The sequence below is a fragment of the Anarhichas minor genome, unplaced genomic scaffold (assembly GCF_050575085.1).
Source record: "Anarhichas minor isolate MPS153535 unplaced genomic scaffold, ASM5057508v1 ptg000018l, whole genome shotgun sequence".
In the NCBI taxonomy this organism is placed as follows: domain Eukaryota; kingdom Metazoa; phylum Chordata; class Actinopteri; order Perciformes; family Anarhichadidae; genus Anarhichas; species Anarhichas minor.
The window spans coordinates 8,284,787-8,304,633 of NW_027466464.1; the positions used below are offsets into that span (position 1 = coordinate 8,284,787).

At 44.2% G+C, this 19,847-nt stretch overlaps 1 protein-coding gene across 1 annotated transcript; it reads right to left on the minus strand.

Moving 5' to 3' along the window:
- Positions 1 to 1,638: 1,638 nt before the first annotated feature.
- Positions 1,639 to 15,385, minus strand: igfbp5a (insulin-like growth factor binding protein 5a). Its single transcript, XM_076094723.1, has 5 exons — positions 15,367 to 15,385; positions 6,441 to 6,863; positions 2,428 to 2,639; positions 1,919 to 2,038; positions 1,639 to 1,776 (listed from the first exon to the last, which is right to left on the minus strand). Exons 2-5 carry the CDS (start codon positions 6,772 to 6,774, stop codon positions 1,639 to 1,641), a joined length of 804 nt encoding a protein of 267 aa, XP_075950838.1. The 5' UTR covers positions 6,775 to 6,863; positions 15,367 to 15,385.
- Between the last annotated feature and the right edge of the window lie 4,462 nt (positions 15,386 to 19,847).

Genomic DNA, 19,847 nt, shown 5'->3' on the forward strand with positions numbered 1-19,847 from the left:
ACAGAGGTCAAACAAAAGTGCAGTTATGCCTTTTTTTTTGTGAGTACATGAACTTTATTTAAATAGTGATTTGTCATTACAAAAAAAAAACGAGTACATCAATTACACGCCTGTTAAATATTTCACCATAATGTTCACATTAATCTTTTTAAGAGATTCTGAAATGCTGAAAGTGTCACTGTGTTGTGTTCACGTGTGTGCTAGAATCAACAGAGAGAAGTGGAAAGAACCGGCTGCTCTTATTAGGAATGTCTGAGATTACAAGAGTTGTTAAATGAACGTTAAATGAAGCTTTTGAGCAAAATTTGAATCACAGAACAAACAATGTTGCCCACCAGGACTTGACTGGAGCGATCTTTGTCAGCAACCAACAATCATTCAACGACACAAGGAGTCCACATGCAAATGGAAATTCAAAGTGGCGTAGAGCAGAAGGCACTTCAATTTACATAGAAACTCAGCGACCTCGCTCTCTGCGGGATACAGGACCCGATAAACCCAGAGAGCAAGTCAAATTTGCCTGCGTGGTGGCAGTGAAGACCCTTCAGGTGGAAACATCAACAACGCGATGCCTTTGCATACGATTTGTGTGCCAAAGAAAGGAGACGCACCACATTTGTGGGACAGTAGCTGGGGTAGGCTGGCCTAGTGAGAATTTAAACCAGAGCTTGTTGTAGTTGAGAACTATAAGGGCATGGCACATACAGTACACAGTATGCACACACACACACACACACACACACACACACTGTACATACATTTACAAAACAGAGGAGGCAGTTGTCTGGACTTGAAAAAAGAGGCCGGGTGTCAAATATCTCACCTCTGACAGCACAATGCAGTATGTTAGTTTATGAGCGCTACGCGAGATGTAGAAAATAATCATCTCTAACTACATTATTCATACGCATTCTGTTGCTCATTTCTCATTTGATTCTCCAAAATTTAAAGCTGAATCTTTATGATTTTCTTCTTGAGCTTTGAGCATAAGTGCTGGCAGATGGACTTTGAAACTTTCTTTTTCACAGCGTTAGCTCCATATTTAACAGACTAATATGAGAGTGGTATCAATCTACTCATCTCACTTGTTATGAATATAAAATGCCAAACTATTCCTTTAAGTGTGTTGGCTTCTGTTAGCTGCAGGTCTGTAGATTTGACAAATGCTTTCCTGACTCTATGCTGAACAAACAATTAAAGCTATCATGCTGACATGGCTCCATCTATGTCGTTCACATGATTAACAATTAATAAAACGTTGCTAGTTAAAGAAATTAGAAGTGTTAATTTTTTAGCCACATGGAAAATATGTCTTGTCTCAGAATTAAATTTAGCAACACAATCAATAAACAACATAGTATCACTATCATACAAATATATATATATATAATCCTCTATTATCTATGGATATAAAGAGGTGAGGTGTTAGCTAACCTCAAACGTAGTACGATCAGCGGGGAGCCACATAACACCTACATGTGAGAGCTTTTCAGTTCAGCTCCCCTCTAGAAAACAATAAAAACACAGTCCATCACACCTGACCATATATAGAAGAATCTGTGCTATATTTTCCTGATTGGCAGTCATTAAGTGTGCTAGCTTGATTGGCAGGTTTAAGAAGAGGCGACTCTTTCCCTCTCATTCGTTGCTGTTGCTGCTGCTGTCGAGTTCTTTGCACTGCAGGTCTCCTCCGGCGTAGTTGATGCCGGGGATTTTCGCGCCAAACCGATCGACGCACCAGCAGATCCCCCTCCTCCGACCACGAGACGGCTTGCACTGCAAGTATAGAGTTCGCAGAAAAGGGATGAGGCGCTTGTGGTACTTCTGCTTTATCAAATTATTGTCTCGAAAACCAAGCTGCTGTAGTTACAGTAAGAAGCAGATATGCGATGCAACCCACGAAAAGACCTTTCCATACCTGTTTGCGCTTGAAGAAGCCCTTCTTGTCACAGTTGGGGATGTACAGAGAGAGAGCCAAGACCCTGGAAGTGTCCTTCATGCTCTGAATGAGATTATCCAGTCTTCTCCCACAGGGGCCCTGAACACACACACACACACACACACACACACACACACACACACACACACACACACACACACACACACACACACACACACACACACACACACACACACACACACACACACACACACACACACACACACACACACACACACACACACACACACACACACACACACACACACACACACGTGTGAGTGTTTGCATGGTCACAATGGCCCAGAAATAAAAAAAAGTAAGGAGGTGGCAAATACCTCCACTAATGAGGACTTTAGTCATTTGTTCACACCTTTTTGGCTTGTGTGAAAGAGGCCCTGCAGGGCATCATGGCTGATTTGTCAGAACTGGTTTCTTTATAATGATTACCCTGTGAGCTGAGTTTATAATCCCTATACTTCACTTACAAACTCAGGCTCCAGTTTATCCGGGCTGATCGGGGAGAAGTTCAGGTTGCTGGCGGGTCCCAGCCGGGCCAGCTGCTTCTTGCGGTCTTTGGCCTGCTTCATGGCATGGGCCTTCCGGCTGCCGATGTGGTCTCTTCCATACAAAGGCGCCTTGGTTTGGGGCTGCATGGACTCTGGGACGGGTAGCACTGCGTCATCGTGGGATTCTCCATCTGATAAAGGGCAAAGACTCATCATTATGATGCATGTTTGAGGTTTATTAAAAAGGTGCCTTATGAGGTTTTCCTGGAAACAGCAAGTTAAACTCATAAATCATCAAAATAAACTGCGTGTGTCCCTGAAGCCTTACAGAAGTGTTAAATGCATTGTCTCCGTCACAAAACATTTGCGAAGCTGATGGTTTGAATATTTTGAACACTGGATTGTTTGCATTCATCAGCAGTTTTGAATGAAAGATCATTCAAGACTCTCCCTCTCAATCCTGCTGTTGTTTAAATGACATGAAATCTTTAATTTGGAGAATCAGTAGCTTTACTGCATGAATGACTAGATGCACGGTTTGACAGAACACAAACACAACTCCTGAAGTAAGAACATGCATGTGCACCAGAAGTCCAGCTGCATGTTAGTCCTCCAAAACAGGGCTTCAAAGCATTTTCCCGCTGATTTTCCACTTGGAAAAGCACCTCTTTGAGTAGTTCAAATTAAAAAAGTAAAGCTAAACTCGTGAGGGCAATAGACAGCAAAGTCCAATTTAGTAATGTCACAATACGACGTGATGATTTCACTGCACCAGCTGAATGCTTATTTAGCAGTAAGTGTACTGGCCAGTTGCAGATTGGAAGTGTTGACATACAGAACAACATAGCCTACATTTATGGCAAGACAGGTTGCCAGTTTGGGGTATATGTAGACCAGGGGTTTTAAAACTTTTATAGCCGGTGACCTAAATGAGATATTTAGTCTCACCCTGGCACCCAGACCCATGAAAACATGCTATTACACTTGTCATGTGGCAAGCCACCAGAAACAGCCGCAGCCCATTTTGGGTCCCAACCCCCACAGGAACCCTCATGTAGCTACATGCATCTTTCATCCGTGCAAAAATACAGCTCTTTGCTACATTTTGGGGAGTCGCACACAGTCGCTCAGACCTCAGCGCTCACCCCTCGCCCTCGTCCCACCCTCCATTCACACGACCGCAACGGCTGTGCCGAGGCCAGAGTGAGTGGCTGTGGCTTTCTTTCCCAAAAGCCCTTTAAACTGATATTCCCCTTCAGTTATAGCTATAGCATTAGCCTTGTATGTGTCCTAAGCCACAGCTGGCCCGTTTCCACTGCTGTGTCACGCAACTCGTTTCCGTTTCATTTTGGCAGATTGCAAATTCTGCTTTTAAACCCCTCCGTTTCTGCACTGGCGTGATCGCTAAGCTACTGAACTAAATTGGGCGGTGAAACAAGGTCATCGCCACGTTGCGCCTAGTCATCGGCAAGTGACGCCTAAAAAACCTGCCGAGCCCCTCTACCCCCCCCAGCAATGATGATGAAGATGATGTCATCCATCCACATAAGGACAGGTCCTTGGAAAAAGCAAGAGATTCCCCAATCCTCCAGTTTCCTTGCTGACAAGGTTCTTATTTTTTTTCTTCCTCCAGAGAAAGCTGAGGCAGATAAGAAGCAAGCGTAAACCCAATCAAGTCCTCACTTGCTAATCCTCGGGTTTGTCTAATCTGACCTGTGCTGACTGATCGCATCTTTCGTTTCTTCTTTCTTCCTCTCCCTTTTATTCGTGTTTGAATCGTGAGACGTGGGGATCCTGCAGAGCCGTATCCCTGCAGGTGGCAAGTGACAGAAAACTCATTCCTTCCTTTCTTTGCTCTTGACAAGGACTTTTTCTTCCTCGCTATGTGGGAAACTGACATGAAATCTGTCCCGATAATGTTGCAGAAGAAGAACTTGAGCTTCATGGTTCACACACACTTGCACGAAAAGGCAACTACTGTTTTTTTCAGCTTTCATCCAGGTTTGAATGACAACTTGTGTCATTGCATTATAATTGTGCAAAATGCACACATGCATAGTGGTGCATTAATTGAAGGATCTGTTAAAACATACTGTGTAACGCTTTTGGAGACTGGCACTACATTTTATGAATGCACAGTATGTATGCAGACACATTTGTCGCTCTTCTCCATTGTCTATGATATGTAATTTGTGTACGTGGTGTGTATTTATTAGTGTGCATATGGGTTTTGTTTAATTTATGTGTTGAGAAAGTGCCCAGCAGGAGATGTGGAGTTAATGGAGAAGCTGGCTGACGGGCGGACTGATGGGGGATCAGTAACCCACGCTCAGCCTGCATTCTGCTGAATCACTGCACAGCCTGGGCATGCCTGCAGCGCCGAGATGTAGAGAGGGAGGGAGGGGAGGGAGAGGGGGAGGGAGATGAAGGGACCAGGGTGGGTCTAACAAAGAGGGGTGGGAGGGAGCAGCGGATAGTGTGGGAAAGGGTGGAAAAGGGAAGGGGAGATGAATAGAAGATTGGAGTTTTTGCAGTTTTTTTTATTACAATTTCTCAGATGCAGAGCTGCTCTGAATGATCTTACTCTGCTGGAGTGAATGCAGCCAAAAATGTAACAGAAAATGTAATGATAAAAACAATATAAATGGACTGAAACAAGGCGAATTTGAATGAAACATTTGTATGACAGTATTTCAGTGTTTCCATCCTTTCTTATCTTAGCAAGAACAACTGCGGCTCCTTGGCTGAAGTTTAACACAGCCAATGAGGTTATTTATTTTTTACCCTGAACCAAAACTCCAATCTGCAGCAAAGTAAAGCTTAACACAGAACGGGTGAAACTGGGGATGGGGTGGGGGGGGGGGGGGGGGGAAGAAGAATAGGGTGTAAAAGATGAAGAGGGACAGTAGCCAGGCAGGGAAAGAGGAGAAGAGGCAGTGTGGTGGGAGAGAATAGAGAGACGGAGACAAAAAGGTGGGTTAGGTGTGGGAAAAAAAAATAAACAGGTGGTGGATGTAGAAAAAGTAGAGGTGTGCAGGGCAACTGACAAAAGAATAGCTATAAGACAAAAAGGAAAAAGAAAAGAAACTGTTGAGTAAGGGAAGAGGGCAAAATCTGATTCGGTGCAACATTTCCCACAAAGCGCAGACACAGTGACTGTCCCTGAACTGCCATTTAAAGGAGCCAAAAAGGAGTCTCGCGGAGCACCACCTGTAATCTTCTCCCTTGTTTTATGTCGGCTGGGGGCCCCGAGGCGACGGGCCACTCACACGAAACCTACTGATTTATGGCTCGCAGCCCCACAAGGTCTATTCAAACCAAGATGACAGGTTGATCGAAGCTCGGCACCCATTGTTGACAGAGTTCACAGGGTCAAGGCGCACGGGGTCTTTTGAGTCGTGTGCCTCGGTAATGACAGGTGTCAACCCGTCTTGAAGAGGGCTGTGTGTTGACTCCCATCAGCCTCGCTGGCTCCCAAAAGAGTTAGGGGGGGGGCACCTAAACTCACTTCACGCCCTTTTCTTTTGTCTCCCACAACTTTAGAAAACAAAAAGCAAACTCATGCATATTGGAGTAATATTTTATGACAGAGAGGGGAATAGTGAAAGTATTTTTTTGCACTGGTGATTCCAGTCTGGAGGTCGTTTTTTTAAATTCACCACTGCATCACTGGCCCACTCTGTGTGTCACTTGAGGGCTTCATTAAAATTCCTGCATTAACAAGAGAGGAGAAACATCTCCATCCAGCTGTTTGCTATTTCTTTGCACCAGAGCCTTTTAGATCAGCGGTTGATGACACACTTTAAGCAAATGCAACAGAAACACCAGCACAGCTGACACAAAGTTAACCAAGTAGAGCACTGCACATTTAGTGCTGGAATATACTTTAAAGCCCTATAGTGGAATGAGGGGAGGAGGAGAGAAGGTTTACACTAACTATAATGATTAAAACATGTATGTGATCTGAATCAGTCATCGCTCCACAGGCCTACCTTTCAACGTATGCATCAGTTTATACAACTTCTCGTTCCTGCATACGCCACGGCCGTGCAGGAGTGCGTGCAGCGGCTTCTCCTCGCCGTTCTTGGGCAGGCAGCGAAGCCCGCGCGTGCACGGGCCGGTGTACACGCCGCACGGCTGGCCCTCTTCGAGCGCGCACGTCAGGCAGCAGCCGCAGCCGGGCTCCTTCACCAGGTGACAGCCCACCGGCACCGGCGGACACATGGACTGGGCCTTCTGGTCGCATGGCTGGCACGGCACGTACGACGAGCCGCAGCCGGTAATGCTGAGCAGGGGGACCATGAGGAAGGAAACGCTCAACAGCATGGCGCGCTTCTTGTCTGAACTGCAGGCTGTTTGATTGAAACCGCAACGAGTATTAACTATATCTTGTGCTGAATCCTTTTTTTGCAAAAAAGATTGGAGTCCAAAGGAGGAGGGGGGTGTTGCATCCACAGGTGCCTTGCGCGCTCAAGTCCCAAAATGACAGCGCATCCAATGCTCGCAATCCACAAAGACAGTCACTCTGCTGCTTCCCCTGCGCTGTCCCCCAACCCTGCAGTCGCAAATTAATTCGAAAAAGAGAACAAAATATCCAGACACCACGGATCTCTGCCTTCAGCGATGGTTTTTACGCGCGAGCTGATTGTCTCCAAATGAGAGATGGAAAGCCTGATTCCAACTGTCGCTCCCTCTGTAGGTTATTTAACCCGCACGGGTTGAGAGCAAAATGTATAATCTGTGGCTTTGAGCCTGCCTTTTAAAAAAAAGAAACATCCAGAGGCGAAGCCTACAACGATGGGTATGTCAAACAACGTTTGGAGGGGGAGGCGCACTTGTCAACTCCGTGCGCTGCGATGCTGATTTCACAGGGCGGGTGCTGGCATGCCTCCAGATCTGCCAGATACGAGGCGATGCTCCTGAAGGCGACTGAATAAGAACTAGTCTCTCTCGCTGCAGAGGGGCCATTTAGTATCCCCAGGCTCGAAGACAGCGCGTGTATTCTTAGTTTAGTTGTTTCTGCTGAAGAAGAAGGCAGATCACTTCTTCCGAGGTAACTTCAACCAAGAATATTATGGAAACTCAATTTAAATGAGGTCGTTTGAATTGAAGCCAATGAGCTCCCAAATCATGCTGCTGGATTTAGGAGAGGAAAGAAAAGTAGTTTTAGTGTTTACAGACCTCTTGTATAAAACTGGTGCCATTACTGCAAGCACGAAGAGAGACAGAACAACTTGGCAGAAAAAGAAGAAAATGTGACCTTATGCAACAGAATTCATGTCACATGCAAAGTGTTTTGTTTTGTTTAAAGAAAAATATTTTAGGGTCAACAAATCTGAGCGACTCGTTAAGACAGAGAATGAAGGTGAATCGATTTCTTTCTAAGCTTTTGTGGAGCACATTTCCATGGAGAGATTGTGACTGACAACATATTTATTGGTCGGTGTGTTACTGGTCCCTTAATGCTCACTTCCTGCTCTTACTCAGACTGACGTTTCCAACAGTGTGCATCCACATGAGGAGGGTTTTGAGGTTAAACTGTACAGTGATTCATACAACAGTTACAGTTTTATACTTGACCCCTAATCTTAGTGTTCAGATTTGGGATTGGTCTCCATCTCTACTACTTTCACTGGGAATCCCAGATCCTGATCTCCATCAAAATCTAAATACTTGTTCGACATAACCTCCTTGGAAAATGCAATTAGAGTATTCAGATACTCATGTTCCACTGTTCACTGTTCCCATGTGCAGCTACGAGATGCATACATGACCCCCTAAAGCCTAACATGTGTCATTTTCCTCTCTCCTTGTTTATATCAGAAATCTTATCACGGCACTAAACCAAATGTAAGACTTTCAAAGTTAAGGGTGGGTTCCTGCTTGTGAAACCAGAACGCTTTTATAATTCCCTACAGATCTTCGGGGTTTCTCTCTTTTGCCAAAGTACTGTAGCTTTAAATATTTGTGCGATGCTGTCTTATCCATAACAAATGTATTCTCCAATGATCTGCACAATGAATGTAAAAAGGTCCAGATCGGGGCGAACCGCACTCGGGCCGACCTTTTTTTATGACTCAGCGAGGTCAGTGTCCAGTGAGATAAGTGGTCAGCTCTCATGGACAGTAACAAAATGCTCATAATTCACTTGGTGTTTTGGCAGATACCAATATATATCTGAGGATCTTAGAAGATCTGCATGTCTTTGTTTTTACTATCCAGAGTCCAAGAGGAGTTCATTTAATGCTTTTGACCCCGGTCATCTTCTTGGAAAAGTGCCGTGTATACTTCCTTGATTATTTGGTTTAATTTGCCTGTGTTTACATCCTGTTATTCTTCTTCTTGGTTTTGCACTTTAAGTGGAGTTTTCGTGCCCCGTGATGGGATAACTCCAACGTCAGTCAGTACTGAAACTGACCTTGAAAGACCCACACTGATCAAAGCCTCTATATTTCTTTGCTGTGTCGAGTTTCACTTCCTCTCTCACCCTTCCCCCATTCGTGAAACTTTGTCGGCAAACTCTTTTTAGATCATTCGACCCCTGTTTGCCGTTTCCCTTGACCTTCGCGCCGCATCGGGTGTCAGGTGACGTCACAGTTGCCGGAAAGGTCAGCTCAGCGTCGCCCACGCACCCCTTTCATTTCCCTCGCCTACCTGTCCGGATCTGAAGAAAGAGCACCATTCACATTGTAAACCTGTGCGACACATCTGTCTCTCACAGGTTCCAACAAAAAACAACAACAACCTCCCTTTCAAACATCGTCCTGAGACTCCCTATGGTTCATAAATTGGTGAGTTATTACCCAGTGGCATATTGGCAATGCTGGTGCTTTTACACTCGTTTTGTTTTCTGCAAATGTGAGACAAGGAGGAGCTGTGCTCCAAGGGCTGCTAGGGTTCATAAACCCCGACGCTACGTTCTGCTAAGGTTGGGTTTCCTGTGTAGTTTGGGTCTGAGTCAGTTGGTGTATATGGGCCATATGATGCGCAGCTGGTGGATGTAGCTGTTCTCAACAGAGGGGAATGGTTCGGGATTTTCCTGGAAATTAAACCCAGGACTAAATGGGAGGGTTTAATGCTTTGGGTGTCTATTTTAACGACGTCTATAAAGCTCCTTTAGTAACACGCTCGCTGTTTGGCGTGTCACGGTACACAAATTCCACTGTTTGGTCCGTTTAACTTCGACTAAGTATTGTTGGCGCACAGTTTGCGTCTGTTCCATCGCTCTTATCCCAGGTTACCAGAACACTCCCAAAAGTCTCTTCAAACTCTAGTTTTCATTTTCTCCCACTGACGACTCTCGCTGTACGAACAATGCATCAACACGTAGTATGGGTCACGGTTCTTTGACGGTCATGTGTGAACTTTGAACTTTAGCTTTTAAAGGGACAGTGTAAAGCATTTTAGGGGATCTATTAGCAGAAACTGAATATGATATTCATAACTATGTTTTCATTAACCAACATGGACAAGATGTTGTTAAAGTAAGACAAAAATGGAAATTTTAAAATCTTCAATGCTATGGTCGAACTCCATCTGCTGATGAAGACCGTGTGATATGATCGAAAGCTCCAGAACATCTCCTAAATAGGCAATGTGGTGAGAAATGTTTCTCAAACACTGAACTTGATAGTGAATCTTGTTAGCAACATGGACTTACTGTTCATCACAGGACATTACAGAAACATAATGTCTTAGTGCAGGTTCAGGTCCCATTCTTCAGGATTTGTGTCCTTGGTGATTTGCGACACAGCTACTGAAACTGACTGAATGCTGATCTTTGACCTCCCTCTGAAAACAAGTCAATACAACAGCCTCTTAACTCTCTCTGTTTCCCTGAATCTTAACCTTTGCCTGTGTTTTCTTTTGTGACTGGAGTTGAAGCACAAAGTGCAGGTCAATCTTTAAAAAAACTGAACACAAAAAAACGTTTTAGATCAGAAAAAGTGATGCATTCTTTAATAATATGGAAGTTGGCATGAAAGTAAGAACGTTCTGAAAGATGTTTAAGTTTTATCTGAGACAAGAGCTTTCACTGTGGATTTTCAAGAGGTTTGAGAGGTACTTTTCAGATCACAACTCAAATACAGTTGCGTTCAAATCATCCATCTTTTGCCCCTCTCATGTACGATTCCCTACTTTTTCTCCACCATTGTTCGTCTGCCTCTTTGTGTTCATATCCTGACCTACTTTATCTGTTGGAAGACACTGAAGCTTGTTCTGGAAGAGATAATGGAGCTGGAGTCAACTTGAGGAAATGATCAAAAGCAGAGAAAAGGAGCAACCTCCGCACAAAACGGTCAGGAGCGGCGATACAATCTATGGGATACAGTGCTCCAGTGTCGCGTTTCTCTCCAGCCCCGGTACCTCGGGCTAACCTGCTGCAAAGTGTGCCAGACGATGAAATAATCCTTGTGAAAGTGATATCTTGAAAGCCATGTGCAGCAAGATGTTTTCTTGGAAGTAGTATTTGTTTGTGCCTCCGACTTCTAAATCAGGTGGCAAATAATCATCTTTATTTACATGCATCAACGTTTATTATTGTTGGGCATCATTGATCATTTGTGTCTAATTGTTTTGTCACTATTTTCCATCCCAAACCCTTCTTACTGCCAAATGCTACCAAGTTAGCTTAGCTAGTTAGCATAGCTGACTTTCCCAGTTGAAAATGTGCGGCAGCATGTGAAGGTTTGATCATCACATTTCTCATCTAGTCTGCTGGGTTGGACGACGTCTGCAGCCAGGATGACAAATGTGCGGTTTACTTTCCAGAGAATAGATAGAAAAGTGATTTAGATTCGGTCTGTATGAAGTTTAATCTAAATCTAATGCAATAACCCACAGTGGATTTTTACTGTGGGTTGGCTTGAAGCTGCTGCTAGTTATCACTCCAACTGTATGCAGCTTGATGTGGATCGGCAGATGACTCGTTTGTGTGACTGATGTGCGCCACATGACACAGTCAGAGCTTACTGTAAGTGACAAAGCCAAGTAAACCGCTGGAAATGTGCTGAGGCAGCACGCGTAGCCCTCCCCCATACACAGAGAGAGTCAGTTCCCAGAATACTGTAAGCACTTGATTTTCAGAAACAATTAGAGGAGTCTAAACTGGGGCTGAAACTCCAAGCAATGCAACCGTGTCTGTGTTTTGACGTACAGGTGGAGCTCATGGGGGTTTCCCACAAAGCATGCTGGGAAGAAAATGACTGCGAAAGACTAATGAACAAGATATACTGTATTTCTTAAGCATGCCTAATAGCTCTTTAAGTACAACAAACTCACATATTCGTATGAATAATTTTGTCACAGGAAGTGATGTATTTCATGTTTCTGGCATCAGCTGCAGGGTTTGTTTGGAATAAATAGATGAAGAACTGGGTAAATAGAATGAGCAGTGATCAACGCCACCTACAGAGAGTTAATCAAGGGAAAGTCCCAGGAAAAACACATGTCCGGGTCATGGCCACACTGTCAGATTCCCACTTAACATGTGGGAAGTGAAGTGCAGCGATACCACATCAATGGCTGCACAGCATCAATGACGGTATCTGAATCAGAAAAACAACAACAACATAATGTGTTGTTGACAGGCTGCAGTAAAGAAAACAAATCGTGTGCCAATCCATATTTGTTTCGGCCAAAAATGGTCTTTTACTGTAAACTGCATGGCTGCGGTTGCTCTGAATCACAAACTTGTGAAGATGACAGTGCTCTTGTATTTCCATGACACAGCAACTGCAGTCCCCGACACCAAATTACACATCGGGCAGTTTGAGAAATGTAAACCGCAAATCAGCAGGGTGCTGTGATCTGCATGCAAAACTATAGCGCAAGGTAAGAGGATGAAAAACCGGCGTTTGAAGAGAGCTGCAGGCTGCAGGGTTCAGTGAAGGAGGAAGTTAGAGGAAGCAGTACATGAGATGGCAGATTGGCTAAAACCATGTCAGCACATCTGTGTGGCCCTGGCAACTGTGGATTGGACAAAGGCAGATCATTGCATCCAGATGTTGGAAAAGCTTTTGGTGCATCTGTGCCACGGTGCTTTTTTTCTACGAATTCGTGGAACCTGAATATTCAAATCTGTCTCCAAATCATCTGTCTTTTGTAAAGTGAGCTGTATTTAAATGACCTGCAGTGAAGACAAACTGTGTCAGGTGGTCTTTCTCTCAGCGGGAACTCAGATTTGAACCCTAACGAGTATGCGGCGAGGACATCTACATCAACCTTTAACTCTCAGACTCCAGGGCAGGCCCCAATGTAGCACCTGCAAAGCACAAAATGGGAAACCATCAAAACATTTCTTGGAAAACAGGATTTTGGCATCCTTGTTTCAAGTCAATAGTCATTTGAAAATGCTTTCTCAGAATTTGTGGTTTCTTCTCGTCTGCAGCATGGCATGCAGAACATCTCCCAAGAAAATATGTCTGAATTTGGCAAGAGGCGGCTCTCCGAAGAATCATTTTGATTTACTGCTCCGAGGCTTCAGCCCTTGTTGTGGGCCCTAGCAGTTTGAAATTGCGGTCACCCTGTCCTCCGCTTTGTTGCTTTCCCACTGGCGTGATGGTTAGCTTCTTTGTAAAGGGTCTTTCCCAGAATGAGTCCCACTGCGGTGTTCGAGGTCAGAGTGATTTGGAGAAGCTAAACTAAGTCCTCCTGGCCTCGCTCGTGCATCGCTTCAGTCAGTGTGTCTATGAAGTGCCAGAGAAGCGTTTCCTCCAGTTAACGTCCTCTTTTAATGGCACAAACACAAACAGATGAATGTGCACACACACACAAGCAGCCGTTTGACAGATAATATGGAAGATGAAAGAGACATGCGCTGGCCGACTGGCTAGCCTCTGCTCTTTCAGGGATCTTTGTGTGAGTGCTTGTTTTTGTGTGAGCTGCAGCCTGATAATGCCAGTGACCAATATATTTGCTGGGATCCTCTTAGGGCTCATTCATTTGGATTCTTAATGATTCAAAATGATCGTGTGCGGCACAAAGCGACTCGGGACAGCCATAACATCTTGACTCTGTGTCCTGTGTGCCATTTTATTTCTTATGCTACCCAGCAGACAAGCTTTCATGTGAGCCCCACAGAGCCGCTGCCTCCTATTAAGTGATCAGGCAATCCTCCCCAGGTGTGTAGAGGAGGTACTACTAACTAGCCATGCACAGCATGATATCAATTAACACCAAATAAAATTAGTTCTTGATCCTTAAGGAGCTAGATGTGAATCAATTTAACAGTCTTAATGCTTTGTATATGTAGGGTTTGATGTTGTTGCATGTTAATGTAACCATGTGAGGGGTGTTTATTTGAATATGGACCCCAGGAAGAGCAGTTATTGCCAAGGCAACGTCTGATGGGGATCCCAATAAACAATAAACAATGAAGCTCCTTACAGCCTCGATCTTTGAACCCGTCCCAACCACAAATAACCAGAGGCTGTGTCTTCACAATGAAGGACTTTGTGCCCCTCATTCAGCGCAATAAAGCAACTGTGTAATCAGGTTAATCAGGTTGGTTCCTGTCTCCATTAAACCAAGTAATTTCGTTCGAAATAGTTGAATCATTCCTTGAAATCTGCTGACGAAGGGAACGCTCACACGGTTCACTGCAACCTTCAATCAAGTAGTAAATATGTCAGGTTTGAATGCTCATAAAGCAACACCCCTAATTTAGTCTTGGCTATATCATGGCATTATATAGGGGGCATATCCTCCAGCTTGACTCAAAGAAAAGAATGTGCGTCAAACTGAAAAGCGTGCTTTGGGGCAGATGCGAAAGGAAGCTCTGTGCCCTGGCATACCCATGTCCACTCTTTCCTCCTTACACACACTTTGTTTCTTTACACAAAGGCATGCTTCTCCAAATTCAGCATGCTAGCATTGAATCTGTAAAAGTATTGCAGTAGAGCCCAGTCGCCAGGAAGAAATGTTGGCATTGGGTGTTTCAGCAAAACCACGGATTCGTTGAATGTCGCATTTGTTCAGAGCAAGTGACGTACCTTTATTGACAGTTACGTGGTACGAGTGCTGCAGGGACCATTGCAGAAAATACGCTCTTTTAGCAAATCAACGTTTATGATACTTAACGTTTAAGATAGTCTTCAGTGAATGCAATCGGCAGAAGATAACGTGCCAAAAGTGCAATAATGCTGACTCATTTCCGGGTTTTAGGACTGATTCATGTGGAACAAGAATGCTGGATTGGTGGGAGTGGTGGTGGATGGGTCAAGCAAACACATGACTTTCTCCCAGAAGGTCGCTATTCTTGTCCCGTGTGAAACCAAAAGTCAGTGTTGAATTTACGGTTGTTACGTTATGTAAAGTATATAAGAAAGTCCGTTAATGTTGTTACATTCTTCTTTCAACACGAACCATGGTCTTTTTTCTAACCTTAACCATGTAGTTTGTTGTTGCCTAAACCCAAGCAGTCGTTTCACAACGTTAAGCGTGACACAAAGCCGATATGAAACGTATTTAGGAAACACACTTTTGCTTCACAAATGTCGACATTCAACATATCCGTGGTTTGCAGTTTTTTTTTGACTGTGTTGGCTAGTTTTTCATTATTTTAAGAAGATAAAGTTGCCAGAAGTCTGATTTAGAGAAACGACTTGATAGGATGGAGACTTGTTTTTAAGTGCTCAAAACTTGTAAATGTTACATCAACTCTTCTGTGGGCTTGTAAAAACAGTGTGACACTGTGGTTTTTACACCCTCAGAGGTTAATTATCCTCAACAGTTCTACCCTGTGTATAATGATGTGTCAGTGTGTGAAGAATCTGCGGTGAGAGTAGGGCTGTGTTTTATGACCCTGACACAGTTTGCATCAGGTAAGACGTTTCAGGACAGCCTTTGTCAGCATCCTTGGGGATCCTGCATGTCATGGCGATGTGAGAGGCCAAGGAGACCAGCATTATGAGGGGACGAGAGAAAAAAAAAAAAAAAAAAGAGGTTTCCGTGAGCGTTGCAGATTCCTATCAGAGGTGCTGAGCTTGTCAGTTTCGCATTTTTGGATACCGAGATACCGAGAGATCGTTCACCGATGAGAGTCATGGAAATGTGCATGATGTCTCCTGCAAGAAAAAACCTAAACAAACAAAAGCTAACCGTCTCTTCTCTTTCTGGTTTTTAGTAATCAGTGTGCCTCCCACCCCCCCCCCCATCTGTCAAGTATCAGATACGTGCAGTGCTTCCAAAAGTCAGCTGGATTGAAGCTCTTGTTTGGGGATCTGTGAGCCGCCGCCAGAGCCGTGTCTCTTTGCAAGACATGCGATACGGCAACAGGAGGGCATTGTCGGGCTCGACTGAGTCAGGGGGTGTTCTGTTTTGTAGACAGAAACTCTCAAACAGCGAGTGAGTGCACATACTCGCCGGTGAATGAGAGACACACTGTCGTCTTGTGTTTCAAGTGCTCAGTTTCAGCTAGCGAGATGACTCAACGACAGGAGCCACTTTCCAAAGAAAGTTGGCGGAAAAAATGTAGAATATGAGCTTCTTTGAAACCTCAACTTGTCCTTTTTACACTTCGGTTTTTGTGCGGAATAAACAAACGCGATGTAACGTGTTAGTTAGCAAACTTTAGAGGTAGGCTACCTGTAGCTTTTCGGACAGAGCAGGCTGGCTGTTTCCCCATGTGTTGTTTGTTGGCTTTCTTTCATAGAGTTAGATGAGAAGCTCGAGAAAGTATCTCTTTTGGTGGATTTAAGGAAAATAATTCACCTCCACATGTTAAATCTTCCACACCTGCAACTTTTAAGGCCTAATTTCTCAACTCTTTCTCTTCCTCGATCCGTCAAGAGCCGAACGACAACAGCCGGCACTCGTCTGAAAAGAAAAACAACGCAAAACAAACATTTCACTAAGCTGTCACCGACACGTCTTAATACCCACTACAGTCTTGATTTAATGACATGTCATACGTGCGGCCTGAGTCACTCCTCTTGGCGGAGACAAGGCTCTAACAATCACACAAGGGAGTTGATGGAAATCTGTCAGAGGGATGCACCTTTCCTCACTACTCGCACAGAGCCGCTCTTGTTTTTGGACAGAGCCGGATGTGTGTCGTGTGCACGTTGACGCTTTGGCCATTGTGTGAAGGGCTTATTCTTAATGCGAGGTTTCTTTCACTTGCTAAACACAGAGCACCGTTGCAGAAACAGTGCTCTGTGTTCCAGGCGACATCCTCACCTGGATCCTCCAAGTGAGCGTGAGACGTTTGCATTCAGGCCTGAACTAATATCTTAAGAGAGCTTTTTGTTTTAGCGTATTTGCAAAGCGAGAGTCTTAAGGCCTTCCAGGATTATGGCTTTAGACAGTGACATTTCTCTGGGATTATGCTGCATGTACTGCTTGTACTCTTCTTGATGCCAATCCAAGTAGAGCTTAAGACAAGTTAATAAAGCTGCTGACATTAGATGAGGCAGGAGATGTGACAAGAGGCAGTTTAACTTCACAACTTTCAGTGTTATTTCAAGATTGTTGTCTTTTCGTGATGTATTGCATGCATTAAAGCACAATTGGTCAGACTCATGACATCTATTGATTTTCAGGTTATTTGGACTTTTTTGATTTAGCATCTCCAGTCTAAAAGACTCTAAATAGCTGCAGGAACTTGGAAACTCTACATTGGTTTAGTGAAGAGGTGAGTTTGTTTTTAACCGACAAGGGAATTTGGGAAATCCTTTCCTTTTCTGCTGGTAAGTGAGATGGCAAAATACTGCAAAAGGGCAAAGGACAGCAGAGTAGAACTTAACCCGCCACCGGGGGCCTGAACCAGAGTTTTCTCTCCCCGCTGCGCCCCCTTCCAGCTGATCCAACTCAACCACGGCAGGCAGGGAAGCGAAGTTTCCGTCTGTGTTTGCAAACCGGCATCCTTCCCCAGCCAAAAGACAGAACAGGCTGCTATTAATTACGAAGATATATTATCCTCTTGCAAGAGGTTCGCAGCAACACCAGTATCCAAAGCAAACAGATACGGTGTGCTTGGAAGCTTGGTGCCTTGTACAGCTGCCATGCCAAATCCAGGCCCACAGATCCTCTTACAGCAGATCAGAGAGCGGGAGGAGGGGAGGTTTGTTATCATGCATGCTGCAGCATCCTAATTCCCATTTCATCTTCACTTCTCGACTCCAAAACTGATAGGAAAGCACCATGCAAAAAGTGACTTTCACAATCTGCAGCGAGAAAAGTTGCCTGGACTAACTTCTGCAGCATCGGAAGAATCCGAATGCACGAGTGCGTGATAAATACCGTCTGCGATAGCAGATGGTTGTGTGGGAGGTTGTGAGTTCTTCAACATGCATAACACCATATCAACCCTGGAGGAGGAGATAGAGAGGATTGCGTTCATTACACTCAAGATGTTACATTTTGGCCAAGAACCACTGAGATGTGACGATAAAACTGGATTTTTCCCAGGCAGGTGGTTCTAATACCATTTGACGAAGAACATGTTGCATTTAATCTTCACTGAAGGTAGAAACCATCAAACGAAGTCAAGCAAGTCACCCTCATTTAGCTAGAAAGGGATTTAGTTACTTAGTTCATTTACAGTTTGAGCCCCTAAAGCGAGGGGCCCCTCGACAACGTCCCACAGTGCTGTGCATAAAGACGTCGTAAATAACCATTATTCCTTTGACATTACCTGCAAACTGTGAGGAGAGGACATCCTGTGCAGTCAAAGGGAGAGCACTCAGTGTCAGGATGATGGATGAGGCTCGGCCGTGTTGTTTTGATGGAGAGATGTGGAGGGAGATGTGCCTGAGAGAGATGATACCCAGTGGGTTGTTTGAGTGACAGCGAAGCCGCAAACACACCGCTGCTGTTTTTGTGCGAACAGTGGATTTGTGGGTCCCAGAAGGGTTTCGGGATCGTCCCCGAATGGAGAAACTCTCACGGCTTAACTACAGCGCACATGTCGGATATGATGACAGTTCCAGCTCAGCGTATGCATGTTTTAACTTTAAGGCATTCAGATTATTGACGGCAGGAAGTTGAAGCCACTGTGCAATTACACAGAACATTTCAAACCATTAAACTGCATAAAACACGTTGGGAAACACTTAATTTTACAGGCCCCGTTATGTTCTAATGATTTCTTATACATTTTGTGGAAAGAGTCATGTAGTCTGGAACTAATTATAGGTTCAACCAAACCATTTAATAAATATTAAGTATAAACTTTCAGAAATGTATGAATATTTGTTGTTTGACTGACTGATACATGAACCAGTTGCGGCCCATATACATAAATATAGGGTCTGGCTCATTTTTGCAGATGTAAAAGCAGATGAAATCTTTAAATGTAGTTATAAATGATTTCTAAAACAAAAAATGAATAGCCCGAAAAAGCGGGATCCTGCTGAGACCTAAATGGTGTTGTTACCATCCTGGCTAAAAGAAAGGCCTCCTAAAGTGAGCGTGTGTGTGTGTGTGTGTGTGTGTGTGTGTGTGTGTGGGGACTGCAAAACTGTCATCAAAGTCTCCATCATCAGTTTCTCTCTACAAGAGGCTCAGGGGGAGACAAAACAGCTGTAGCATGCTCATATTGTCCGGGAGTTGTTGTGTCCAGGCCTGTGATTTTCTGCCTCCCTTCACCTCAGACGATGCTCGCTCCATATTAAGTGACTTTCAGACATTCCTCAGAGTTAAAAATACTCCAGTAACTGGTAACGATTACTCACAATGGATTCATCCCTTCACCGTAACTTCGACCACATGAAGCTCTACTCTGGATTGTTTCACCCGTGTCTGATTTTGTTGACCTCCTGTTTATACAAACACTTGTCCTGTGACCCATATCTGATTCCCGTATTTAAACCGGAACTGGAAAACAACCTGCATGCATGAGTGACGTCAAAGATAAACAACTACATAACAGCACAGTCTGGGCAGCCGTCACAGCTATACCAACAAAGAAAAACAAGGCAGACATAATGATCCAAGATCAGCAACGGTCCATTGAATGTAGGATGATAAAGGAAGAGGACAGCCCTGACTGTAGCCTGGAGATAAATGAAAGTCCAAAAACAGAGTAATCGTACCCTGGGATTTGTCTGTCGACTATTTAACATTTTGATGTACCTCTACTTTTGAGTTCAGCGTGTATAAAACTTTTATACATAAGGATTAAGAGCTGACCCTCTTCTCTTCTCAGCAGCCATTTAAGCTTCCCCATATGTATGACGTTGTTCCTCTCTCCATGCACCTTGGAAGTAAAGGTGGAGTTGTGCCAAAACTCGAATCTCTAAAGATTTTGCAAATAAATCAATCAAAGAAGGAAAAATTACTTTTTTGCCAACTGTACATATACATCACAGACAAAACCAGACCCGGGAGCCGCTTGGTAAAAAACAAAACACTTCTGCTGTCGACCGCCTGAGCTGCTCCTCCTGGTGCAGTTGTGG

Bases quoted from the DNA above. Each gene is read 5' to 3' on its own strand.
- igfbp5a (XM_076094723.1), bottom strand. From the start codon at position 6,774: ATGCTGTTGAGCGTTTCCTTCCTCATGGTCCCCCTGCTCAGCATTACC. The intron at 2,640-6,440 runs GTAGGCCTGTGG...GCCCTTTATCAG, and splicing joins ACTGATGCATACGTTGAAAG to ATGGAGAATCCCACGATGAC. The intron at 1,777-1,918 runs GTATGGAAAGGT...CTATACTTGCAG, and splicing joins GCTTCTTCAAGCGCAAACAG to TGCAAGCCGTCTCGTGGTCG.